The sequence below is a fragment of the Oculina patagonica genome, chromosome 13 (assembly GCF_052425735.1).
Source record: "Oculina patagonica isolate OP01 chromosome 13, crgOcupat, whole genome shotgun sequence".
NCBI lineage: Eukaryota > Metazoa > Cnidaria > Anthozoa > Scleractinia > Oculinidae > Oculina > Oculina patagonica.
Window position 1 is genome coordinate 24,004,535 of NC_135770.1, and position 27,683 is coordinate 24,032,217.

At 39.6% G+C, this 27,683-nt stretch overlaps 1 protein-coding gene across 1 annotated transcript; it reads right to left on the reverse strand.

Annotated features, from left to right (window-relative positions):
• Positions 1–950: 950 nt before the first annotated feature.
• Positions 951–27,645, reverse strand: LOC144636263 (serine/threonine-protein kinase Nek9-like). Its single transcript, XM_078495427.1, has 31 exons — positions 27,245–27,645; positions 24,050–24,227; positions 22,894–22,946; positions 22,464–22,534; positions 20,902–21,010; positions 20,621–20,670; positions 20,356–20,437; positions 20,078–20,182; positions 19,525–19,589; positions 18,978–19,028; positions 18,108–18,162; positions 17,514–17,588; positions 16,715–16,777; positions 15,966–16,110; positions 14,964–15,125; positions 14,455–14,493; positions 13,141–13,187; positions 12,406–12,564; positions 11,569–11,627; positions 11,167–11,219; positions 9,799–9,960; positions 9,210–9,386; positions 8,594–8,662; positions 7,777–7,976; positions 7,079–7,219; positions 6,477–6,541; positions 5,798–5,844; positions 5,536–5,591; positions 4,907–4,960; positions 4,124–4,225; positions 951–3,590 (listed from the first exon to the last, which is right to left on the reverse strand). The coding sequence occupies exons 1-31, from the start codon at positions 27,353–27,355 to the stop codon at positions 3,528–3,530; spliced, it is 2,868 nt and encodes a 955-aa protein (XP_078351553.1). The 5' UTR covers positions 27,356–27,645; the 3' UTR covers positions 951–3,527.
• Positions 27,646–27,683: the final 38 nt, after the last annotated feature.

A 27,683-nucleotide genomic window follows, 5' to 3' on the forward strand; every position in this document is an offset into this window, starting at 1 on the left:
AAGCAAAAAATGATCAGAGATAATGACGCTTCCGTCGCAAGACAAATGAGCAATCGTTCAAATGACTTTTACATTGTGATTTTACGACAGGAAAGTTAAAGTTTCCGGCTGAAATTCAGCTTGCAGCTGCTTGTTCTTTGCTGACGAGTCGAAAAACTAAGGTAAAGTACTTGAGCTTTAACTTTATTGCTTCCATCACTATAGAAAGGCGGCTACCAATTCAGCATATTCAGGAAGCTGGCTAGAGCCTTTTTAATGGGTTTCCAGGGGGGAAAAAATTAAATTTCCCATTCGTTGATCAAATGGTAGTTTCTTTTTACAGCATCAAGAGCTTTCTTTAACTGCTCAATGGACGTAAAAAAATTAAATTTCCCATGTTGATCAAATGGTAGTTTCTCCTAACAGCAACAAGACATTGCAGATGGGTAATAAGAGTAAAGAGAAGCCTCAATTGTCTTGATTTACCACTAGATAATGTGCCAATCGGTTAGGAGAATTTATAGTTAGATATTACTTCTCCTGACTGATTGATTGACAATCACAATGTTGAATGTTAGTGACAAATGTTCTTGCTACGACATCTCGGCCACCGTGCTACGTTCTTACAAGAGTGAAAGACCGATGGGTTTGAATGGATGCGCCACAGACATCAGCTTTCAAAATTCCGATACTCAGTTTCCCTGATAAAAGTAAAATTTCTCTTACCAATTAAATACAAAACGTTATTTATAGAAGCGACCCCCAGCCTCCCCAAAAGAACCATCGCTGAGATCACAGTGACCTGAAATGTTTCTCAAATTTTCCCTGTTTTTTCTTGAAAATGAAAATATAATTCCCTGCCTTTGAAGAATTTTTTTCCCTTAGTTCCAGAGCTGTAGCAATCCTGGTTTGAAATGCACGCAGCAAACACCACTGAGAATGACTGGCCATATTTTATTCTTTTTTTAGCGTTTTACCGTTTACTGCCATTTCTTACAGTTAATAAAAGTAATTTTACTGCTTGCACGTGAACTTTTCCGACAAACTTTGCGAAGAAAACTAACAGTCTACAATGGAATCCCTATTTCCCTAGCCCCCAAAGGGAAAAAAGAATTGCTTCCACAAAATGGGGAGCTCGAGAAATAGGAAGTTAAATTACGGTGTTCGACTCAGTGAGGCAAATTTAAGGGAAACTACATTTGGCTTGAGTTAAAGGGAGCTAGAAATATGGATTCTACTGTATTCAGTAATGACTGCGTAACTTTAGAGAATGTTACTCGCAACTGACTTCAATCGGTCTTCCTCTCACTGACTCACGATTCTTAACCCCAGCTTTCGTGAGTGCTCATAGACTAGTGCCTGAACTCTCTCTTCCGCGCGCCCTATAGGGGCTGAACCCAGGCGCCTGGGTTCAACCTCTATAAAGGGCGCGCGGAAGAGAGTGTTCAGGGACTGGACTAGAGTGTATATTAAAGTTATTTAACTAATTTATAACCATCGCCACGCAAGTTAAAAGATGTAAGTTAAACTACTTTTATGGGACTGATAAATAAATCTATCTACAGAGCTCTTTTATTTACCAGCCACGTTGACTACTTTTGAATAAATACAACATTTACCTAGTGTAGAGTAAATACTAGTATATGAAGTTTTTAACTATCATATTCATGATAAATATATTGCCTAACAATTTTGTCAATTCATTGTATCATTGTAATCCAATAATTGTTCATTGTCGAACAAATTGAATATTCCCTTTCGACAAAAATCTTCTGTATCCCTCCTCATAAACAATTTTAACTATCTAAAAATAAAATCTTATTGAATTTAAAACTAATAATACTAACCAATAGTCCGTACATAGAGTACTATTATAAATAACTTTTTTTTGCTTATAGCAGCATTTTTAAGAGAAAAGAAAGGACTCATGCAAGCAAAGTATTAAATTAATTGAAAATAAGGGTTCTTTTTCTTTCTTAAACTCAGTACATGTAATAATAATTCATCAATTAAAGGGATTGTGTCACGGCTGAGTAAAGTATATTGTATTAAGTTTTGACAAAAACCCGCTATTAAACTTACTTTTTGAAAATAAATCACTTCTCTGGATCTAAGTGACAAAACCATAGCTTCATTGCAACCAAATTTGTCTCCTGGGCATTATAATTTAAAGTTTCAAGCAAACGAGATTAGCTTTGAAAACTGTTTAGCCCAACAACATTACAAAACCCATATCGCAATTATTTTCAATCTTCGTCACTTTTGGCCATGCGTACCTTTTTTTGTATTGGCTGTGTTTTTGAAATGTTCCTTCACTGTTTTAAGAAATCATTTTTATATTTCAGCGAATTTGATGGTCATTTCTCGTGCCTACATTTGACTAAAATCCGTGACACAGGCCCTTTAAATAAAACAAAGGAAATCAGAACCGTGACGGTGGTTTGGATATAATAAGCATAAATTTTTTACGATTATATTTCTCCGTTTTCTCCGTAGTTTTAGTTTTGATTTAGATTCTGTCTTTTGGGTGTTTCATGACATTTCCAAACACCTCGAACTTCGTCACAAATACTCCGCTGCGCGTCGTATTTTCAACTCTCTTCTCCGTGTTTGGAAATGTCATGAAACACTCTCTCGAGTGTTTTGATATATTACTTGAAACATTGGTTAAACTACCAGTTTATCTTTCATGGCAGCATCACTGAAAAGTCACACTGGTCTATTCACATGTATTCACAACACTCGAGCAAACCAATCAGAGCGAGGATGACGTATTTTCGACCAATCAAGTGCAAACACCATATCAATCGCGAATAGGGGCACGCGAAATTTCCCGCGCTTGTAACTAGTTTTAATTCGAATTTTGATTTATTTCATAAGGTCATGTACCAAGGGAGTGATGGTTTGGCTGGTTCACGCGATTGTGCAAAGGCCAGTTTACACGCTACGATTTGTCGGCCGATTTGTTCCAAGCAAATTTACACGCTGCGACTCGTCGGCCCGATTTGCCTTATTTGAATTGCGAGGATGAAAATTTCTAAAAACTGTGCACTTTAACAGAAAAAATATCGGGCCGATTATTAACTGTGCACTCATTTTTCTATCAAATCTGGGCCAAATCGGGCGACAAATCGCACCGTATAAACCTGCCTGATCATGAACTAGTTTTAAATTTAAACAAGCTTCGAAATGATGCGTGATAGGACCTCCTCCTAAAGTTGCGTGAACTTGTGTCAAACATTTTTTCCGAAATGACAGAAAAGCCTTAAACAGCATTAGCTACCATAACAGAATCGGCTAACAAGGGAACCTTAACGCACTCTAAGTACCCTAGGTCGGTAAACCCCTGATCTGACCGGGGCGTAAATTTCCTCAAATTATAATGGGAAATAAATGACCATACATATCACTATTATATTGCACACCATTGGTGCCCCCGTCCTCTATCGCTTGACACTTTGTCCTGATTCTTTCCATCTAACAGCACGCAAACGCACATTCGTCCTATAGTGACTAAGAAGGAAATAAACTTGATATCCACCGGCATGTCAGACCTCCGAAGTGTCGTCAGAGTCCGTCGAGCTGTGACCTTGACCGAGCCTTTCCATCTCCTAGTAAAGTGTACAGACACACGATTGTTCAGTTTGTAACCAAAACTGGCGAACGAGCACAATAAACAAGGTTCATCTCTGTCCTATTCCATGGATTTGATCCATGTTGGGCTTACCTTCGGCTTGCATAACATGAAGTGAATGAGAGTATTGATTCCCCCTACCTGGACGGAACGTTAATCCATCGCATCCCCCCTCAGCCTTCCCTCCCCCTTCACATTTTGTCAGGCTTTGTTGAAACAAATTGCCATTCCTAGGTGAATAGACGATCTTTGAGGGTAAAGTATCTTAAAAAGAGCACGACATAGAATCAGGGAGGGCCCAGGGGATCCCATGTAAAAGTGACGGGGAGGGGGGAAGGGGGAAGGTGATCCTCAGAAGTTCATGAAAGGAGCCCCTCCAGGGGCTTTGAGCAAAGGACAGTAACGGAACAAGCAATAGCAACATAATCATGAAACGGTTGATAGTGCAAATGAAAAAACGTTGTTAAATATAAAAAGAACAGAACAGACAACTTTACCAAGTGCGATTACCTTTTTATTGATAGCGCTCAGCGACGAAGCCTGTTGACAATCTTTGTGCCATGAATCGATCAACTCCCAAAACTTCCTCTGGTTTGCCACAAAAGTATAGTTCTGGAAAGGAGACAAGAAACAGACAGTTCAAAGTTGTCTTTGTTACAAGTACGGTGTTTTCTTTTCCCATGACCATCGAAAGTAATTGTGTTTGCGTTGTTCTTCGGTTTCTTAGTTCTTCAATGTGTTCATAAAACTGGAGCAAAGTGCTCTTAACCAATCCGAACAAAGATACTATCTTATCGACCAACCAGGTGTAAGTTAAATAAACACTCGTGACTTTCCCGCGTTTTGCCACCGTCTATCCGTCACAACCACCCCACATGCAGCTCTGGACTCTCGAGGGTCTGGGAACCAGGAAGCTTGGCTGAGAGTCAAGCGTTAAATTCGGAGGAGGCTATACGCGTCCTGGCTTGGAACTGTGCGTCCAGATGCTACACTTTTTATTCCCGCTTGTGGCCTAAATGCTTAGTTAGTAATATAAGGGGGAATTATTTGACACAGTCAACTCCCACTATAACGGACACCGTCGGGACCACAATTTGGTGTCCGCAATAGAGAAAGTTCGTAGTAGCGGGAGTTATTTTCAGTAGCACTTATTCGCCGGGACTTCAACTCCTGTCCGTAATAAAAGGTGTCCATAATAGCGAGGTTTCCGCAAGGCGGGAGTTGACTGTATTTCAACATTAGCCCAGTCTTGCCCACTAAACATTCTAACATCTGTATCCAGGCAAAACCTACCTCTTGCTGTAAGATCTTCATTTTGGCATTTTGCTGTGCTAGCTTTCCTCGAAGCTAGATAATAAAAGAAAATTGAATGAGCGAGAGAAAATACTCAGAAATAAGACTGAATGACACATAAATTCTGTTATGCTTGTTCGAGTGCACAAGACCTCAAGTTTCCTTCTTTTCTAAATGCATCGTCTTATCTAGCGCACTTTTAGCATTAACAGAGCCGGGGGGGGGGGGGACTGGGTGGGGGTGTGCCGCTGGGTATATATTGGACCATGTTCAGCAGATTTTGCAACCCTTTACTGGACTAAACACGGAAAATCTCTACCCTACCACTATTTGTGTTTTTAATGGAAGACAATCTGTCAACAACGTTGCCGCGATGATTATATTTACGTTCAAGGCCTCTTTCTCTTCTGAGGTTTCTAATCCTATCCTGGACTTAATTCCTCATTTTTCTGAACAGTTTTCCGGCAAATGAGACCCAAATCTAAACCAAAACTCGCTGATTTCTATACCCTATCCCAGACTAAACTGCCTGAAAACCATACCCTTTACAGCGGCACATGCCTATATAGCTCATATATGGGATCGTCCCCCCCCCCCCCGGGTAACAGAGTCTAAAGACCAGCAAATACCTTGGAATTCTCTTGCTCTAGCTGTAATAGACGGGCCTTCATTTCCTCTACATCGCCTAAGATGACAACGCAATGTTAAGTGGAGTTCCAATTTGTAAAGCAACGGCAACAAGCACAACAATGTGATCAATAAAGTAAATTATCACAAACGCTACTTTTCCAACAATTTACCAAAAAAGCTGCTCTGTCGACTATTTTGATCCTTTGTCAGCATTTTGTTCTAGTAAAGTTCTTCATTTGTAAAACTTGCATCAGCCCTTACCTGGTTCGCGATCGCATTGAACCGCTACGGACGTCATAGAAACTTCACTGAAATGTCACACGAAATACAAATCAAAAATAAGAAACACAACTCAAGACATGACATCATACTCTAGGTTACTCCATCCACCAACTTATCGACAATCTATTTTCTTAAAAGAGGAAGGGGTGAAATGGGAACTGGATTTTGGGCAAATCTTCACTGAGAAAGTGTGATTTGGGACGCTGGGGCTGGGAACCACACACAAATAAACAATAAAGCTAGGAATAGGATTTGGAAAATCGGGAAAACAATAGGCTGGGAAATGGGACATGGGCAAGATTTGGGCTGGGAAATTGGATTTTTTTCCCTTCAGGACCCTCTTAAAATTGTTTGGTAGGTTCCAAGTATTTTTATGCTGCTCGTTCAAAACCAAAGTAGGACTCAGGAAAATCGCATTGGACTCCTGCAGCTTTAATGTTAACTCATTTAATAGCTTAGGTCCCTTGATTAGCTCTGCGGTAACAAAGGATAACTTCTAATGCCAACATAAAAATTCTCTCAAACGGTATCCAGACAGACATTTCCCTCTCGGTGATCAACTCCTGAACTCTCATGACGCTATTTTTGACTTTGTAGTAATACTGTAGAGAGAAGATGAATGTTGATTGCTTTGGGGTACGCGGAGTAAACGACTTACTTTCTGTTGGGAGGTGGAGGCGTTGCCTGGCCTTGTATAGGTATATACTCGGCGTCACGGAGTTCCTAAACAGAACAAATTGCCAAAATATGTAAATATATCAAGCATGGAAATTTCTTCAGCTAGGTTTTAACCAAAGAATTTGTCCCTTAGAATTTATCAATTTAGCCTGCAATGCTGCTTAAGCAAATATGGCGACGAGCTTAAGTCAACGTTCGGAGTATTGGTTCAGTTTTCCTGATTAGATAAAAACAGAAGTCTATAACGTCTAATAACAACAACTTTTCAGAACTATGAAAATGGGACTTGCTTCCCCGAATGCTGATGTCAAGGGCGGTTTTAAAAATAAGTGTTATTGATCGATAAAAAACCCAAAGATATCACTTAAAGAACCATACAAAAACGCACATTCCAGCTGAACAATTGTCTAAAAACATCTTTTGGCATGTCAGAATGTCATCAAATTTTCGACGCTCCTCCTTGTCGTGAGTATATTATTTTGTAACCTCAAACCATCTTAGGCACCCATCAAAATCCAAATTCAATTTCCAAAAAGCTTTATCCACTTCTAAGAGTACATTCAAAACATATCATTCACGTACATTTTTCAACCAGACTGGCACACTGCTCTCTGAACTGGAGAGAGTGCGTCCAGAACCGGAGGCGCTGGGCTGGGACGGGCTTCTGCTGGAGTCGTGTGAGCCGCTCGACTCAATGGAAATGTACTCCGCCTGATCAAGCTCCTATAGGGGGAAGAAAGCCTAGGTAAAGGTCTCATGGTGTATGATACAAACAAGTAACTCTGGAATATGTCGGCAAAATAGTTAGGAAGATTTACTGTATTTGTAACCATGGCGCAAAGTATTGGACGACACACCTTGAGAAATTAAGCCTTAATTTTTTTTAGTTCGTCGTCCGTCGGTGGCTTAATTGTTAGCACGCTGAACTACGGATCGAGTGGTCCGGGTTTAAGCCCTGGCCGGGGTCACTGCGTTGTGATCTTGGGCAAGAACACAATGCCTCTCTCAATCCGGGTGAATAAATGGGTACCAGCGAATTTAAAGCCGGGGGTAACCCTGCGATGGACTAGCATCCCATCCAAAGGGGAGTAGAAATACTCCTAGTTGCTTCGTACTACAGAAAACAGGATACACTTCGGAAGTATGGGGCGGCACGGCCTGACGCAGACTTAACCTTAAATTCCTCTTTAGTGTTTTAGTGAACTGTTATTTGAGATTGACTTTATACATGCAAGTCAGAAGAAAGCTGCTTCAAAGTCCCTTTTCATACACACACTTACATCTTGAAGCCAGGCTGGTGGCACACTGCTCTCTCCCAGACTCCTGGGGTCAGAAGCAGACCCCGGAGCCCGGGGCGAGCGACCTACACCAGAGTCCATTGTATCACCAAACAGATCATTTGGGTTGGCGGGTCCACTGTCATGATTGAGGTTTAGTCCCATCGGCTCTGAGAACACCGAGTCTGCACCGTTATCACCCGCTGTTGAAGACAAAGATTTGTTACATTTGTTGCAAAGGTGGTTTTGAAGAAGGAATTTAAGCAAAATGCATCGCTAAAGTTGTCGGTTAACTTTCGAATTTTTGAGGGTTTTCTCAACCTCCAGCCAATCACAAGGCGAACAATACACTGTCCACAGCCTCTCTATTTTTCAATGCAAAAAAGGGAGAGAATCAGCGATTGAAGCGATTGTGAGCACGAAGCGCGGGGGACTGGAGAGGGGCGGGAGAGAGCGAAGCGATATCTGATTCCCTCGCCTTTTTTGCGTTGAAAAATAGAGAGGCTGTGGACAGTCTAGGCGAACAAACGCCTTGCAGTTTATCAGCAGGACACTAAGTGCTCCACCTCCGGACTTTCTAGGTAATGGGAAAACCACGGTAAGACCTCAAATGGGTTTGGTTAACTCGTATTCTTATGACGTCATATGTGATACTGACATGAAATTTTTCGGAGCATTCGCTAGCTGCTCGCGCTAGTTTTTTTTTTTTTATTAAAGCAAAACAATTGGAAAATCTCCGACTGCTTCAACGAAGATTTTCCAAAAACCGGACATATTTAAAAATTAACATCGCAGGGGAATATAAGTAGTCTGTACTTACACGACTGTGACTCCAGGGACCGTCCAGATGATCCGCCACGTTTGACAGCACGGGAACTAAGAACACGCTCTGCCCAAACAAGAACAAATATAATCAGAGGTTAAATTCTTCTTCGTGCGCTCAATTAATCAGCTCGCTTGCGACGTATGAGAATCAACCCGCAAATCCATACAACAACAACAACAACCAGTCTGAGACACTGCCAATCTCGTCCCCAGAGGCCGCGATCCTTCTGGTCTGCGTCAGGGATCGGGACCTCTGGGCTAATCTAAAAGTCCGCCAAAAAGACGGCCGAATCTAATTGGTTGTTGAAAAGTTGTTCGTTTCACCACAATCTCAGGCGCACGCGCACAATCAAACCGGAACCAGGATTTCCTGGTTCCGGTTTTGGATTAGCCCAGAGGAGTTAAGTTTCCCGGCCGCTGGACAAGGGGGAACGCAGGCTCTGGGAACGAGATAAAGACACTACACGGTCCTGTCATATTATAACTAAGTTATTCGTGTGGAAGTTTTGGGTTGAGTCTCAGGGTCTCTTGAGTGGTGGAAGGATCAGGCATGCGAAGACAGCGTCTGCCTTTCAGCCTAACTTTAAAAGGGTTACAACATTTTTAGTTACCTGCCACTATGAGAGAATTCCAGTTTCTACACGCCACGCATGACAACACGTGCAGGGCGCCAAAAATAGGCCGTGGGACGGCTGTACACGGGATCCCGCCCTTCGCCCGAACGAGGCTGTCAGTCAGTACACCAAGCCGACCATTGTCACCCCTCCCCCATGAGTAGATCTGGTTGTCTGTGGAAAAGAAGAACCACAGGAAATATTGTCAGACTTAAATATGAATAATTTGAGGAGTTGATAAGGGTTGAAAGTGAAGATTCCTTTTGAAGATCCACCTTGCGGAGGGAACTGTTTTTTTTTGGTAAGCTAGAAATAAGTCGTTGTCAGGCTCAGGACCAGGACCAGGACCAGGACCAGGACCAGGACCAGGACCAGGACCAGGACCAGTTCCAATACGTGTAAACAGGCTTTAGGAGCTTCATCGTTAAAATTCCACGTCACGAATAAGGCAGACATTTTTTTCAAGCTCGCAAAGTGTCACGACAAAGCTTCTTTAAGACGATCTACAGTGTGTATGTCACAATTTCCAGATGTAACTATTGAACTAAGATAAGATATCAAGTAAATGATATAAGCCGCTTTATACCTGCAGTGGCCACCACGGTGAAGTCATCCCCACATGCCGCATGCGCAATTGTTTTTCCAACCATTTCCCCTCCAATGACACAAGGCCCCGCCCGGGGCTTAAAGTCTCCTACCCCCAGCTGTCCGAATTTGTTGGATCCCACTGTTATTAGACGCCCGTATGCTGTAAACAAGTAGAATCAAACGGTTAGTGGAAAAAAGCTGCTCCATCTTCGAGCGTTAAAGGGACAGTGTCACAAGACATTTTCTAAGTTTTCGTGTAAAATATTCCAGAATTAGAGAATGCACTCACTGTTAGGCAAAATAACCTTTGAACAACAAAAGAAAGGCATGAAATCATTCTCCAAGATGTAAACAAACCGCCATCAATGGTTTAGAAGTTTCTTCCAAGTAAAACTGTCAAACTCGAAAACGTCGGCCCGGCGTTGTTAAGTGTTAGGCCACTTCTTTGTTACCAGTCTGTACCCAAACCACGTTCAGTTTAAACAATTTCCAGGACTTGTAAAGTACGTTTTAGCAAGGCCAGGCCGCTATTGGTGGGTTTACAATTCATACCAACACCTTCACAGGATTTTCAAATTGCACTAAATCTTGGTAAAACTGCCCCTTTAAATTCACTTCATTCTTCAGAGACTTGTGCAATAAGACCTGAAAAAAATTCCATACTGTTGACGTAGTTTTAGAGAATTCCGTGAAGTGTCTCTGATTGGTTGTTTCTTGCGCGCGAAAATTCGAAACTAAGCAACAACCAATCAGAAACAATGCATGGGTCTCTGTAGAGCTACGTCATTAGTATGGAATTTTTCGGGTCGACTTCTGTTAAGGGCGCGAGGAAGGACGTCTGTCTATTCAGACTTCGATACAGTCAAAGCTCTCTCAACGGACACTCTCGTAAGCGGACAGCTCTACTTACGACCGCATTGTTTGAAACCCCGTTTTAACTCCCATACAAACTAGAATTTGACTTTTCCTTTGTTTTTAAGCTCCTGTAAGCACACCCCAAAGAAAATCCTATAAAAAAACCTCTCTTTCTTGTTTTTATCAATCAATTTCACATCGCCGTTCGTCACAATGATTTTACAGTCATTACAGTACCATATTTCAGTGCTTGTTTTGTCGTCTTCTACGTCCGTCCGGTTATTGTTAGCTGGGCAAGCTCCCGTAAGCGGCCATCTATCCCCTACACCTCTAGTGGCCGCTTACGAGAACCATCCTCGTAAGCGGTCAGCTCCAGTTACGGACACTTTTTTCGTGTCCAGAGGGTGTCCGCTTACGAGAGCTTCGACTGAATAGACTACTCTGTTTGAATGAAAATGTTGATGACAAACCACAGTTAACACTGTTTTTGTACTCAGCCTGTAAAACTTACCGTCTATTACAGCTGAATGTGATCTCCCAGCTGACACGGAAGTTATACTGTATCTGAAAACAATAAAACACATACATCAAGGAGAGACAAAAACAACTTAGCTACGAACTTGCTTAATGCAATAAACTTAAAAAAGAATACCATTTTTCGAAGTTAAAGGTTACTAAAGCATTCAACTGCAGATAAAGAAGAAACTACCTGTAGTCTTTTTGCTCATGATTTTTCAGCCTCCTCCCCCCTCCCCCCCATAAAACAACAACAACAACAACAACAACAACGAAAAAACCTCCACAAAAGAGAAGAAAGGTCATGGGACAAGAAAAAAAATCAACTGTAAACTGAAAACGGGTCTTTCTTGTGGTGCTAAGACGTTAAACAACTTGGCTAACAGTAAGTACTCACTTGTTAAGAGGCATAACAGGTTTGGGGAGAGTAACGTACGGGAAATGTCCAGTAGAAGACTGAAAACAAAACAGGAAATAATGAAGAGCAGTGTACAAGTAATTTAGCTAAACATCGTCAATCACATTTGTTAAATATTTACTCACAAACTAGTTACTCAAAACAACATTACACCCGCTTTCAGTGTTATGTGCATAGCGGCTTTCTGTCGACATCCATCTTTCGACGTGCTAAACAAACAACACGGATCGAAATCCGCCAATCACAGCCCACTAGCATGACCTTCTGACCTTTTCGCACATTTGCATGAAACCAACAACGGTATGTATAGGTTTTGATTGGCTCATTTCAAACAGCACGTCGAAAAACGATGTCGAAAGATGATGTCGAAAAATGGATGTAGAAAGATAGCTATGCACGTAACACTGAAGGCGGGTGTAAAAGGGCAGTTTCACCAAGATTATGTGCAATTTGAAAATCCCATGAAGGTGTTGGTATGAATGGTAAATCCACTCATAGTGACCTGGCCTTGCTAAAACGTACTTTACAAGTTCTGATAATTGTTGAAACGTGGTTTGGGTACAGACTTGTAGGAGAGACGTGGCTTAAACTTCAAGTTTGTAAGGTTTACTTGGAAGAAAATTTCTTAAAAACCATTGATTGCAGTTTATTTACATCTTAGGGAATGATTTCTTGCCTCTCTTTTGTTGTTCAAAGGTATTTTTGCTTAACAGTGAGTGCATAAAACTTGATTTCTCGTGTCACTCAGGCCCTTATAAACATTTGGCAAAGTGAATCGATTACAGAAAGAATGGACAAATAAAGCAGTCAACAAACCCTAATTTGTCTCTTCCTCAGTGACTGTGGTGTATCAATTCCTAGCTGATTTTCATCGTTGTTGCCAAAACCCAACACTCGTCCAGTTGCAGTAAGTAAGAAGGTGAAGTCCGAACCACAGCATACTGATACTACTTTACACTGCGAAGGTACATCAACCTGAAACAGAACAAATACACTTTACGGAGTGACCCTGATACAAAGCACAAAGCAGGTGGAGTCGGCGGCCACTTCTGTCAACAATCTTGAGCCTAAAGTACAAGACATCCTACAGAGAAAGCTAGACACTTGCTAGCCTGCGAAGCTGGCGGAATTAGCGCGCAGCCGCAGCCGCAGCCGCGATCTCAACTCGACTCCTCTCTAACTCCCTCGCTGCTTTGCAGCTCGACTCCGCCGTTCGAAGTAAACAAAGAACTCGGTCATGAATCCCGCCGCTACTCAGGGCTAGCGACTTCACTCGTGTTTTGTTATGAATATTTTAGCCTTCACTGCTGCGTATTTAAGAATTTGTCTTATTTTTAAGTAACATTAGATGTAACGTAATGTATAGATGCAACTTTTATAATTTCGATGGATATCTTGTCCACGGAGAAGGGCCTAACAGAGACCAACGGTTTATGGAAATTTCCAGTAAAATAGCTCGACTGTAAGCTGACAGCTTCACGGAATGCTAGTACAAAACAGCGTTGACTAATTGTGATTTTAAAAATAGTTTTTTTGTCTACATGTATTTACCTTTTGAGGGGCCGCGAAATCATCTTCATTCCCCAGGCCCAAACGACCTACAAAGACATACTGTTAAAAGCGCAGAACTTTACATTCGATAAAACGCCACTTAGAAAAGGAACTAACAATTCAATGTGAAGCATTCAGTGACCATGCCGTAATGAAAGGAAAGATTAGAAACATGCAATCTGTAGCTGGGAAGGTGGAAGCTGCATGTCTGCCTTTACCATCTTTACCAGACCCCTTTATTTGAAAGGTTCACGCTAAAAGAAATTGCCTTCATATGAAATTTCTTGCAGTCAAAATGAAATTGCGTTACGAACAGTCATTCAGTCACTTGGTCTTTATGGAGTATACAAAACAGCGCTAGCATCACATTATTGAGGGTTTTATAAACAGATCGCACACTAACCGTCGCCTGGTTAGCTCAGTTGGTAGAGCGCCGGAATGCTGTGCGGGAGGTCGTGGGTTCGAACCCCAGACCGGACCAACACTCAGGGTCTTAAAATAACTGAGGAGAATGTGCTGCCTTTGTAATTGCATCTGCAAAATGGTTAGACATTCTAGTCTTCTCGGAAAAGGATGATAAACCGTAGGTCCCGTCTCCTGTATCTTCAGTCTTATAACAGAGGACGTTAAAGAGCCCACACACTATTCGCAAAGAGTAGGGCACGAAGTTCCCGGTGTTGTGGTCTGGCCTTTGTGTAGTAAATTACAGTATGTGTACAGCGCATTTGAACATTACATATTTAAAATGCGCTATATAAATTGATTATCATTATGATTCTCATTAATATAAACAGACAATTGTTTGGGCAAAGTCCAAGGCCGTACCACTCAGCTCAGGTACGACTGTTAAGGTCATTGCCCTGTATTGCATTGCGCATCCTTACTGCGCAGAATTTTACGCGTAATTAGCGCGCACACATAAACAAAATGGTGGCTTTTTTCTATGCGGCTTAGTCCGCGAGAGAAGTAAATTGTTGCTTTCTCATAAACGAGTCTGGTGACCTATCAATTTTTTCTTATATTTTGGGTGTAGTGATCAAATTCTTTCTGTAAATGAAAACAGATCAATTCTTGTGTTTGAAAAATAAATTATCTCTAAAAACATGTACTTTGCTAGTACTCGCAGAGGATTTTTGGAAATATATGAAATATACAAGGTCTTCCCGCTCCTAAACGAATCTGGTGACCCCTCTTTTTTATTTCAAATTTTAAGTTCCCTTAAAGTAATAAACCAGTAGGCTAAGTTTGGTTAAAAATCTATGTTCAGTTTTATTTCGGGGCAATGACCTTAAATTTAAAGATCAGCAATCTTACCATATTCTCCGCAACCCCAAGAGTAAACTTCCATTGAAACTGCATAAAGAAAGGGAAAAATAGCAGCGATGAAAACAAGCCTATAGAAAAGGTAGAGTATTTCGTACAGGTTTATTTCCTCGCGTGTACATCAACTCATGCTGCTCTATGTGCCACACAGGCATGATGGGCAGTAAGTAAGTAAGTAACAACAACTCATGCCAATTTTATGAAGTTAGTCTCTCAAAAGCAATTTTCGAGCGATGTCTCTGAGCACTTTTCGCAACTTGACAATTTGTTCAAAAACAGGTATTCAAGCTTTGTCACGAAGGCACAAACCTGAGTATACAAGCAACGTTTCTCGTCTTCTCTATAGACTCGCCTCGAAATGCGCAATTAATAGCCATAAGGTCATTTGTTCATGTTGTAAATGGTTAGACGTGATTACTTTGGTTTACAAATCATCAAAAAATCGCTATTGTCTACAAAAGGAGTGTGATTCCAATCCATTAAGCAAGATATAAACCCACCTGTCAGAGCTACAATATGGCACTCTCCACACGCTACTTGTGACACGGGGTTCTCAGCAAAGAATTCCACTCTGTATGGTGTGGTGACTTCCTCCTCCAGTTCATTATTACAACCAATGCAGCCCCAGTAATCTGACCCAAATGTGTACAAAACACCTTCCTCTGATCACAAATAAAAATGTATCAATATATATGAATACATTTACTACATTTCTGGTAAACTTGGAGAATTTGGTGTTGGACTATGACTGGCTGCCTTACTTTTGTGGTCTACCTGATGAAATTGGTGTGGAATAGCAGAGTTGATATTTCTGACAGGATGTTCCTAACCCCATGCCCTAGCACAGAGGCCTTCCAAGGGGGTAGCCGTGTCGCAATGTCGCATGTTTCTGAGAACCCATGTCGCCTAGCTAACAGGGGTAAATGTCGCTGTCATTTTTTACCCCTTGTTTTGCTGTCGCTTTGTGTCGCTTGTCGCTTTTAAAATGTTCCATGTCGCCAGTTTTCAGGGGTCATGTCGCTTGTCGCTTTTACCCCTTGGAAGGCCTCAGCACACTGGTGGAGTGTACAAATGATGTCACAGCCAATTTGGAGCCCCAGCGGATTTAGACCCCCAGTCCAAATAAGAGGGTCCATATCCACTAGTAGATTAAGACTGGGGGTCCAATCGAGGGGGTTCCAAATCTGCTAGGACACGGTCATGCAGGTCATGGGTGTAACCTTTGTTAGGAGAACTTGGAGCCCTTTTCCTGAGTAGCTTATGTCACTTACTGAATAATATATTTCTCACGGGATGACTTATAAATAAGCAATTGATTTTTAATGTGTTTTCAGTATTATGTAAGCCTATAAATGAGAGCCATCCCTCTCATACAGTCTAGTTTGGACTCGCTATTTGTTTTCCATGTAATGATTGACACAAGGACTGTGTGATCACCCACACTTTGAAGGAGACTTTATCTAGATGAGAGTAAAGAAAGTCATGTAATTTTGAATTTATACCTGTGACGCAAGCGGTGAATTCATCTCCACAGGCCACTTGTTTTATAGCGATTCCATGCAATCCATCAACTGGTTTGGGAATGCGATAAGTTGCTGTATCACCATGCCCAAGCTGACCAACCATTTGTTTTCCACCATGAGCATTCTGGAAAAATAAAATAAACATTTGGTGTGTACAGTCAACTCTCACTATATAAATGGGCACCTCTATAAGACGGACACCTGGTGTTGGTCCCTGTTGTTTTTCAGTCATTTTACTGTAACTAAACTCCTTATAAGAAGGTTAGTCTCTAAAACGGACAGCTGGAGCTGGTCCCAATGATTTTTTCTTAGAGAGAGTTGACTGTATCAATAACCATCGGACTACTGCTCGATGGGAAATTTTCAATTTGCAGGGTTGGGTTCCAGTCTTTTTAATTACAAAAACCTACGCAGTCAGTGGACTCTCGTTAAACTCAACCATGCGCTGATCCAGGCCGGTTTTGACCGTCTTACGGAAATCGGTCAATCTCATGTCCGAGTGACTCAAAATACCCAGAAATGACATTTCAGGGAGTCGACATCTAACACTTTTCCTGGAAAAGAGTGCAACCCCCCTAGCTCGGAAAACGGTCACCAGTTTTCCTAGATCAATGCCTGTGAACCGCATTAATTCCAAAGATTGAAAAAATTGTTTCAAGGTTTTTATATTCACATGCTTGTAAACAACCTTCAGGCGTGTTCGGAATAAAAGATGACTTTCCACTTACTGCCCATGTGAAGAGTTCATTTTCAACAGTGACAACAGCAAAATGAGATTGACCAACAGCAAGCTGAAAACAAAACAAATGTTACAAGTATGATAATCATTAAGGAATACAAGTTGATTGGATAGATATTGTGCATTATTTTTATGACATTACCGGTAAGAGTAGTGTTCAACCTGCATGTTAATAAACCAGTGGTGGATCTTTGGGAGGGGCCCAGGGGCTCGGGCCCCCTTCTTACTTTTGCTAAAAGACATTGTTTTTTAAGGAAGTAGAACAGTTCAAATGTCAAAAATAAACCATACCTAAAAACTCGCTCTTTTCAAAGATATTATGAAGTTAACACAAATGCAAGAGATGGGGGCTTCTTTAAGCTTAAGAGCGGAGAAAAAAAGGCCAAAGTTGGTTGCTACAAGCACCATTTTGCACTGTTAATAATTAGCGCTCTGCAATCGAAGTCAATATGACCCCATGTTGACAGCAATGTTACATAAATTGGCTTTCTCCGCTAAATTTTTTTTGGGGCGTTCACACAAAAAAGCCCCCCCCCCCCTCACCTTAGTTCAAGGTCTGAATCCACCACTTTTAACTTAATTTTTCCATTTAACAGCAACAACCCACCTGAGATGCTATGGCACAGATCTACAGAGCCTGCATCACAAGTATGGTTTTTTTGAGTGAAATAGCGGTCTCTCCCATAGGGTAATATTAAATAAACATTGAGCGCACAAAGGGATTGGTATTACTCTAGCTGATTTAGACCTTGTTGAAAAATGATTAAAATATGCAATGATAACAGTACCTGCAGAGCAGAATGCCCTCCCTGGAACATGTCAACTTTATGTGGTGTCTGTTTACCACCTCCCCAGTAAAATACCTGGGTGCAGAAAAGCAAAAACAATAAAAAACCATTTAAGATACATGAGATTTAAGAAGTATGACATAGTTGCCACAGATACCAGTTTTTCAAAATTCTCCAACTTTTCCTTGATAAAAAAAAATTCCCTGACCAAAAAATACAAAATGTCACATAAAGTAACTGCCACTATAGCCTCCAGATCACATTGACCTGGAATGAAATTCCTTGGCCTTCAACAAAATGTATTTTTCCCTGACCATTTTCCAACCAGTGGCAATTCTGACTATTATGAAGCATCATAGGCATGCAATGCACGCAAAAACTACAATTGTTAAGTTTTTTGCATTCATTTTGTGCTTATGGTATTAGCTACATTGTAGCATTACAAAATGAAAGTATGCTATTAACAATAGTCGATTTAGTTAGAGAATTGAGTGAGTTTGAGTTTGGCTGCTGTCAAACTCAAGTTTCGTTATATCAGGTTAAATGAAAGTTTTTCAGGCAAGTACGTCTCTATACCAGCAGTTAGGCTCTTACCTCACTGGTTTTGGATGTGATTACAGGAACAACTTCTGTTAGTCCACTGGCAAGTCTGAATAAATTATAATAAGCATAAAACAAAACAATTTACTGACAACTTCTAAAAGACCTAGCACATGTACTGTGCACAGCATTTAAAAAGGTAATATCTGGGTAACTTCAGTAAATCTTGCTGCAGTAAGCCATCATGATGGCACAGGCATTTTTACAATAGTTTGCTGTTTGTTGTCCCAAATATTCAGATCATGCACTGCTAGTCTTAAGAGTGTTTCTTACAAATATTTTGGACAGGTTTTTAGAAAGATGGAACAAAAGTTTTACAGTGTTTCAAGGAGATTGAATTGAAGCACTCTTGGTCTTCTTAAGTACTGTCATTTGGAAATATACTTAGTTTGGTACATAAACTATATAACTTATGTGTTTCATTGTCTTTTTTTGGAGCAGGAGCTCTATTACTTAACCTATCATTTTGATTGAACCCTCACTCAGTATCATTTTCGGGGAAAATAATGGCATTGAGTGCACCTATGAGATACAAAATCTCCATATATATTCAGTGGTCTCAGAATTCCAGGTTCTCCACTGGACTCAAGAACTCCAGACCTGGCATTTCACCGGACTCTGAAAGTCTGGGTTCCCCCTTACCCGGAATTCCACTGGACTCGCACTCTGGACCTGGCATTCCACCAGACTCAGGAATTCTGTGTTCCACTTACCCAGAATTCCACCGGATTCCACCTGGTATCCTTCCCAGAACTGGAATTCCCGGCCTATTTTTACTAGGGTTTGTTTCTATTTATATCTGCCTTCAGGTGAATTAAAAATAATTTTAGACAGTCAAGGTTCTGTCAATTGACATACACTCACCTAGCCCTTCTTGTTGTTGCATTTAATTCCCAAACTTTCTTTTCCATTTCTCTTTGAACAGTAGAAAGAAAAGATCACTTATTAAAAAGTGAATGACAATGTAAACTATACTTTTGGGTAACAATTACAATTTAAATTTTACAATCTTATCTTTTAACCTAAGTTAGTAAAAACTCAGCTGTGTTCTAATGGAAATCCACGAATCTGATTGGTTCTCCCACTGATTTCTATTCGCCGATAGAAAACAGTCGCGCGCTCGCGTAGCTCTTAAGCAGTAAATTTTCTTGATTTTTGTCTTCAAAGTGCACAATATTGTAGGTTTTGGACTGCAATCCTTTAGAGTTTCTACTAAAACAATTAGACTACTCGCCCTCGTTTTCTATGAGCGATAGTCAACTCGGCTGCGCCTCGTTGACTATTTGCTCATAGAAAACTTGGGCTCGTAGTCTAATTGTTAATTATAATTAGGTATTGGCAGATTTCACTAGATAATATAAACAGAATTTCTATAATCATGTCTTCCAAAAAATAAGACAGCATGATTTACCTTCCTAAATTACTCAATAATGGCAGGGCTAGAACTGCATCAATGGTTGGCCTGTCATCTGGATTCTAGTGTGAACATTGTTAAAGAAAAGTTAACATTAATTTGATGCTGATTTTCAATCTGTAGTCTGCTCTGGAAAATTAGTTTCAAAGGGCTGACACTTATACAGGTAGAAATGGAAAAGTTTACTTCAATTTACTGTAAAAAAATATAATTTTAATTTAGAAAGAACCAAGGCAAGCACGTTCTTGCTTCTTGTCAGTGAAACTTAATAGGTGTTTATAAAATTTATTACAAGTAATACAGTCAACTCTCTCTAAATTGGACACCTTCAGGACTGGCTCCAGCTGCCCGTCTTTGAGAGGTGTCCATTTTTTAGTACCAGTAAAATGGCAAGGACGGGACCAACACCAGGTGTCTGTCTTACAGAAGTGTCCATCTTTTGGAGGTGTCCGTTAAGAGAGAGTTGACTGTATATTGTTTCTAGACTTCTGATAGTGATCTGCTTTTGTGTAGAAAAGATAATTGGGTGCACAATCATCATCATCATTACCTGCGACAACAGTGCTGTTACCAGGCCACTCATCTCACTTGTGTACTGTGGGCTGACATCTTCATATTCACCCTTGACTATGTCTGACACTAGTCTAAGAGGATTCTATAAGAATACCAAAAATAATAATTTATTAAAATTAAAACCATCTTGTTGTAAACAAATAAAATAGTACTGTTTTGAAGTACCGGTAAGTTAAGGATCACCTGGGGTTTTAAAAGTAGCCAGTAACCTTATTCACTGATGTTGATACAGATGTCTAAAGGTGGATTACTTACAGTCGCATCAAACACTTTTCTCAAGGAGAGCATCTCATATAAGACGCACCCAAGTGCCCACATGTCACTTTTTTGGTTGTATCTGGAAAAAAATACATTAAATAATTATAGTATTAACCCATGCAGACAATAAGTGATTTATCACTGGCAGTGCAACCTTTTCTTGTAATGGCCCTGATACAAAACTTTCTGTGAATTTGTAAAAAGTACATGTACATAAAACAATTAGGTTAGCACGTTACATTTTACTAACGGGGGAACCTACTTTTGTCCTTGAAGTATTTCTGGTGACATGTAGTATGGTGTTCCAACAACCTGTCACAAAAAAATGAATATTAAGTAAAAGGCACAGACTTGTCCAGGTTAAATTGGCAAAAATAAAACTCAGCAGACAAAGGAGGAGAGTTAGGAAAGAAGACTTGCCTCCTTACTTGCTCTTTTGCTACAATGTTTCATTCCTAATCTTTATTTTGGCATTTTGCGTTTTTTTAGTACACGATATTTAACAGAGCTTACAAACTAAAGGAAATCAGTGTTTATACTTACTGATTCAGCCATATATTCTTTTGAACCTTTCAACACAGTTGCTATACCAAAGTCTCCAAGTTTGACTAACCCAGATTTGGTTAGAAAGATGTTTAGTGTCTTGATGTCTCTGAAAGAGAAGACAGAATACAATGACAGTAACTGCAAAATGTAACACTTAAGACTACATGATCATGAAGCTTTATATTATCTAAAGTAAACGGTAATGTTTGTTACTAAGGCAGAGATAGTTTCAAGCATGACAAGCTTCAAATTTTTATCAACACATGTCTGCATATCGTTTTGCAGTTGAAATTGTCAGATAGATTATTCTTTATAGCAGAGATTTGGCTAAACTCCAGTATAAAACGCTGTTCAGAGATGGAAAAGGAAATGCTTGGTTACAACTTGCAAAAGCCCACATGTAGTGTGTTACCAAACAAGCTTTGACCTGGAATCCTCAACTAGGGATGCGTAAGAGGGAGATCTTTCCCAAAACACATGGAGATGTTGCCTCAACGCAGAGGTCAAGTCTCTGGCACCAAGAGTTGATGCCAGTTAGAGAGGGATGCACAGAACAGAAGGCAGTGGAGAAAGACAGTTGATGGCCTATGCTCTTGAGGAGTACGGAGCGAGTTCTTTGCAAAATTATTATCATAATGGGAATTAAAAGACTTAATTAAAAGCAAAATTTAACGAATAGACCATATTCACGATAGCCACCATGACGGTTTTCACATCAGTTAATTTATGAAATTAGCAATATTGTCTGCCAGGGGTGCAAACATTAATAAAAATGTTGCCATCTCTTCGAAAATCAACTGTGCCAAAATCAAATTTGAGAGCCAAGTTATGGAATAATGATTTCATTAAGGTTAGTTTGAATCCAGGGGGGTACTCCGGCTTGTAAATGACAGGGGGTGATCGAAGGATTTTTTTGGGTTTGAAATTTTCGATTCTGGTATTTTTTGGTTTGGAAAATTTGGCAAGTATTTTTGGGGGTGACTTGATTTAAATAGGGAACTTTTTGGGTATTAAAAACGAACTTAAGTGCTCTGATGCGGCCTTGGCGTATTTATGGTATGATGAATAAAGAAACACGAGCGTTCAATTTTTTATGGTTTTCTTTGTGTTATATTATTGCCCCTCCTGGCAATTTAGGGGTAATTTGACAAAGGATTTTTTGGGGGGTTATTTTTGGTCCAGGGATTTTGTTGGGTAATGTCGGAAGACTTAGGGATTTTTTTGGGTCCGGAGTTTTGCCTCCATTCAATCATCCCCATCATTTACAAGCCGGAGTACCCCCCCTGTGAGTCTGAAAAAGTTGCTCAATAACTTGACTTGTTAACTATGCAAGCTGTTTTCTTTTTTATGAAAGCAACAATATTGTGAAAAACTAATTAACATTTTTACCACAATACTGAAACCAAGCATGGTTGGTATGAAAAAAATTATCAGTGAGGTAAGAAACCACTGAGCTAAAATTTGTTGATTTAAGCTTGTTTGCCCCCTCAGAAATCATGTGTCTAATTTGCATTATAACGGGAAAACAAACATGGCAGCTATCGGCAGCAAGCATGTACCTGTGAACTATTCCACACTCATGAATGTGGCTCATACCAGAACAGATTTGGAAGAAATACCAGATCACAATCTGCAAACAACAACAAAGATCATTCAGATTATTCTGATTTGAAAGTTGAAAGTGGTTTCTCAATTTAAACCAATGTATATGTTGTGGTTTAATTTTTTCTTTGGTTTAAAATTTTTCAAACCAGTTTGATTTTTATTTCCTTTTGTTTGAGATTATGTTAATGAACATAAGACAATGAAAAATCAAAATCAAACTGGTTTGAAAATTTTAAACCAAAGAAAAAATTAAACCACAACATATACAACATACAGTAGATAAAAGTATTGTGTGAGTAAAGGACAAGACACATTATTCTCATGTAGCATGGTAGATTTGTAACTGTTACACAGACTGACAAGCAAAAAAATGATCATTCATACCTCTTCTGCAAAAAGTTCTTTTTGACTGCATATCTTGTCATTTAGGGTTCCCCCTTAAAATTGATTTTAATTAATTAATTTAAAATTTTTACTAAGTCCATCATCCATCTAATGTACATCATATATGATAAACTGTAACAGATCCAGAGGTACTCGGGGGGGGGGGGGAGGGGGAAGGGGTGTAGGGACAAAGTAAAAATGGCTCCTTTTTGCTTAAAGGGAGGAAAGAGGCTGATAAAGTGAAGGTAGACCGTCATTTCTTGCTGCAATAAGTGGAGACGAAGGATTTCCTGCCCATTGATATATTTTTGAAGCAAAAAGGAGGGCGGAGAATAGAGAAGAGAACAGACCTTTTTTCATAGACCATGATAGATTAATTTTTTTAATACCTTCAATTTTCTGGATCACGATACATTAATGTAATAATTTTAAAATTTGTGTTAAATGTGGGATCTCATAGAAAAGTCTACAGAATACAACAAAAATTAATACAACTGCAGAGATGTGCTCTTGCAGAGCCCAGTTCTGCCACAGGCGAATTACTTTATTTGTTTTTGGGTGACTTGTATAACTTTGCTATCATGAGTTGGGCACCCAAGATTTTTTACGTAAGAGCCTTCGGCACCCTGCAGTTATTCTAAGAGCACAGCTTTGAACTGCCAGGGCTCGAGACTAACGGTAGCCAACTAGCCAAGGGCTAGTAAAAATGCAGTTTTGGCTAGTAGGTTTTGGCCATTCACTAGCCAAAATGGCTAGTGAAACAATCAGGCATTAGTGGCAAGAAACCACATTTATTAAAATTGTCTCTCAGAGAATATAAGTAACAAGTAAACTGTTGACATGATAGAATGTGAAGCTTTAAACGATCTAGTTGACAAAAATGCATGTACATGTACAAGTTTTATAGTGAAGACCAAAGCCCAATTTTGTAAGAAAAAACATGAAGATTTAAGGAACATTTTACGGCTCAAGGTTTAAACATTATCTCACATTGTTTTCACCCTCCCCCCTCCCCCCTTAAAAGAAAAACTATGCTTGAAAATTGTGGCTAGTAGAAAATAAGTTTTGGCTAGTGAAATCAAAGCTGTCACTAGCCACTTGGCTAGTTAGCAAAAAAGTTAGTCTCCATCCCTGAACTGCATTGTTTTTTTCTTACCATTGCAATATTCCATTTCGATGAGCAGTGATGTACCATCAATGTAATGATTGAAGTACGTCACAATATTGGTGTGGTTTAACAAAGACAGAATATCAACTTCTTTCTCTGCATCAACTCTTTCCTTCTCACTAGCGCGACTCAGGTTTACTTCTTTAACAACCACAAGCACATTGTCCTGTAAGAGAAGAAACAATCAGACACAGGGCCGTGTAGAATCACCAGTTGCCAATGTAGAATCACCAGAAACTCGATAGAAAACAAACAGTAAATTTAATGTGCTCACACACTAGATCACACTACACTTTGAATACATAATCGAGAGCCTTATATCTGAGGACAACAATAACACACTCGTGATTGGCTCACACACTCTAGAGAATCCACACACGTTCCACCACTCAACACTACAGACTGGAGACTTATTTTTTAAACTCACTGGTTTATTGGCTAGTAACATGTCAGATTTTACTAGCCAGAAGGAGTTTTTCACTAGTCAGATCTATTGATTTCTATCAAGTACTGTTGACTTTTCCGAGTTTTTCACTTTGCCAAAGTGGCTAAGTTGGAGTGTTAAACCTGGTAGCCAACTCCTAAATTTTAGTAGTTTTTGGCTAGTTGACTACCTTTAGTCTCAAGCCTCAAGACATGACTTGTACTACTGTAAATTTTTAAAATCAATAATTAATAGAAATAAATTTTGTTACAAAAATTAACAATAAAAAGTCATGACGTATTGACCTCTCCAACGTCGTTTTAAAGTGCAAGTTAAAATTACAAAATTAGAAAAGCTAAGTCCAAAAATAAATCTACAGACAGATTTTCTGAGATATCAGCTACCAGATCATATAATTTGTCTGATCAGGAATGATCACCCTCAAAATATGTGTTTTGTATATAATACAATTTGGGGGTTTAGAAGAATTTAAGGGTATAATCTGTCTGGGTTTAATCCATTGATATTTTACCAGTAGTATTAATTACCAGCAGGATTAATCAAACCATAATGAAATTTACACTCTGACTGATAAGAGGAGATAATGTAAACATAATGGGATTATATCTTCAAGGCGCCCAAAAGATAACGGGATAAATCGGATTTGATCAAGATGAGATGTAAAACTGCACAACAAACTAAATGTTAATTGGATCGATGCCTGGATCCCTTGGATAAATACAATGTAATCCAACCACACCTATTGTTTTTTTTTTACTTTTTTATCCCTTGTATAAAATGTCACCAGAGTGTAAATTAAGAGAAGGATTATATGTCTTACACTGTACATGATTTATTCACCAGACAAAGCAAGTTCGGGCATGCAGGCATCAGTTTATTTGCCTTGCTTTTGCCTGCTGATTTAATGAAAATTATGTTTTAGGTTGACCATCCCAAGCATAAATTTGGCTCATTTTCTCTTGCACATCTTACTTGAACCAAGTTTTTTTTAAATCCGAAAAATTTCTAGGTGTTCCACAAACTGATGAACTAAACATTGCATGCTTTTTTCTATCAGGTATTGTAATATAATTATATGAATTATATAGATCTGTTGTTCTGTTTTGCCTGATCATTGCCAAATGCAAGGAAAATGACATCAATCCACTTCTAATTACATGTAACAACATGCCGCCTATTGTTTTCGACATCTTCACATTTTTCTTTAATATATATATATGCAATTTTTTCAAGTAACCTAAACCATATTTGAAACAGTTAAGGTTGGCACATACATTTTGTAAGAGGGAACTAGCCCCTGTGACTTGTCGTCCCAGGGGGGGGGGGGGGGGTACTCCGGCTTGTTAATGACAGGGATGATCGAAGGATTTTTTTGGGTTTGAAATTTTTGATTCCGGGATTTTTTTGGGTTGGAAAATTTGGCAAGTATTTTTTTGGGTATCTTGATTTAGATAGGGGATTTTTTTGGGTATTAAAAACGAACTAATGTGCCTTGGTGCGGCCTTGGCGATGAATAAACAAAACAAGCATTCTTTGTGTTATTTAATTGCACCTCCTGGCAATTTAGGGGTAATTTGACAAGCCTGAGAAGGGATTTTTTTGGGGGGGTTATTTTTGGTTCAGGGATTGTTTTGGGTAATGTTGGAAGAATTAGGGATTTTTTTGGGTCCTGAATTTTGCCTCCATTCATTCATTTACAAGCCGGAGTACCCCCCTGGGCTTGTCGTACATACGGTACATATGAAAGGGACTAGTCACACCCATTAGCGTGCAACTAGTTGCAAGGACAAGTCACCTGTAGTGTTAATACAAGAGGACTAGTCTTCGCAGGGACCGATGACTTTGGTTCTTGATCATGAGGGAACAAGCAAAATTTCATGCCACTAGTCCCTCGTTTTCAAACCAATCTGAATTCTTGTAACTAGTCACTGGGACTAAAATTTGGTTGCTGCGACTAGATTGGATTTTTTGACGAAAATGGAAAGTTCACACAAAGCGACTTGGTTTCTGGGACTAGTCGCAGGGACTGGTTGCAGGGACAAGTCGCCTCCTGTGTGCTGACCTTAAAGTTATCAGCTTATTGATTAATTTTTTCCAAATAATTCAGCGTGTTAATACCTTACTAATGCAGTGACATTTTATCCATCGACCACTAAATAAACCAAAACCACTAGGAATCTTAAATATTTTTGCATAGTCTTGATCATTTCATTTATCTTTGGCCCTCTGAGCGAGCTTGGGATCTTTTTCTCAAACGTCAAATCTGAAACGTCTGAAACGTCAAGTCTTCCAAAAATAAATAATTCAATTTTATCTCCTCCCTGTCCAAAGAGATTTATCATATCTTGAAATTTTAGCTAAAAGACTCTTGAAATAAAGAGTGAAACGACCATTTTGACATTACATGCAGCTCACTAGAGCCATAATAAATCATTAAAAAGATGGTTTTTTAACTAGGGAGTAACTTTTCCTGCAATAAAAAACAATTGCAATTCATCGAATAATCATAAACGCGATTTCCGTAATGATATAAACTTCAGCAGGAGTTCTTTTGCTAAAAAATAAATTTATGACAACCAAAATATTAGAGAGAAACGTCTTTCACATAAATATCTCAACAATGTGTTGAAAATATTACTGAAAAAAAAATCAAAATTGTCGGGTTACGCTTCGTTTTCTAAGAGCTCTATTTCAAATTCTCGGCAGCTGTTGAAAATGGCTGAAAAACCTAAGCTTACCTCCGTTTTTCGATACAACACTGCTTCACCGAAAGCTCCCCTTCCCAGGGTTCGAATTCTGGTGTACGGCTCTTCCGACGCTCTGCCATCATTGAATGTATCGTCCGCCATAATGCAAGCGGAAGGAAACCATTAAATCAAATACGAGTCCTTCCGCAAATTCTGAATGGGAGCGGACCCTCTTGAAGTCATCTTCCTCGCGAAATTCCCGCGCGCGCTCTCGTATTTCCAGAGAATTCACGAGACAATCGAAAACCAATCGATCATTCTTGAAAACTGGCCCAAAAGCCAATGCTACGTAGAAAAACAGAAAATTGTGTCTATCGTGTTCGTACAAGAGATATCGATTGTACTGCAAGTCTGCACGTTTGCAAGCCAAGGGAAACCAAGGCCAGCTGGGTGAAAACATGAGCCTGTGGTAGTTTATACTAGCGGTATT

What these genes read in the sequence shown, in the direction of transcription:
- LOC144636263 (XM_078495427.1), bottom strand. Translation starts at nt 27,355, where the DNA reads ATGGCGGACGATACATTCAATGATGGCAGAGCGTCGGAAGAGCCGTAC. An exon ending in GTCCCTGGAGTCACAGTCGT is followed by an intron (nt 7,977 to 8,593) that starts GTAAGTACAGAC and finishes TGTCTTCAACAG; the next exon opens with CGGGTGATAACGGTGCAGAC. An exon ending in TAGAGCAAGAGAATTCCAAG is followed by an intron (nt 4,961 to 5,535) that starts GTATTTGCTGGT and finishes TTTATTATCTAG; the next exon opens with CTTCGAGGAAAGCTAGCACA.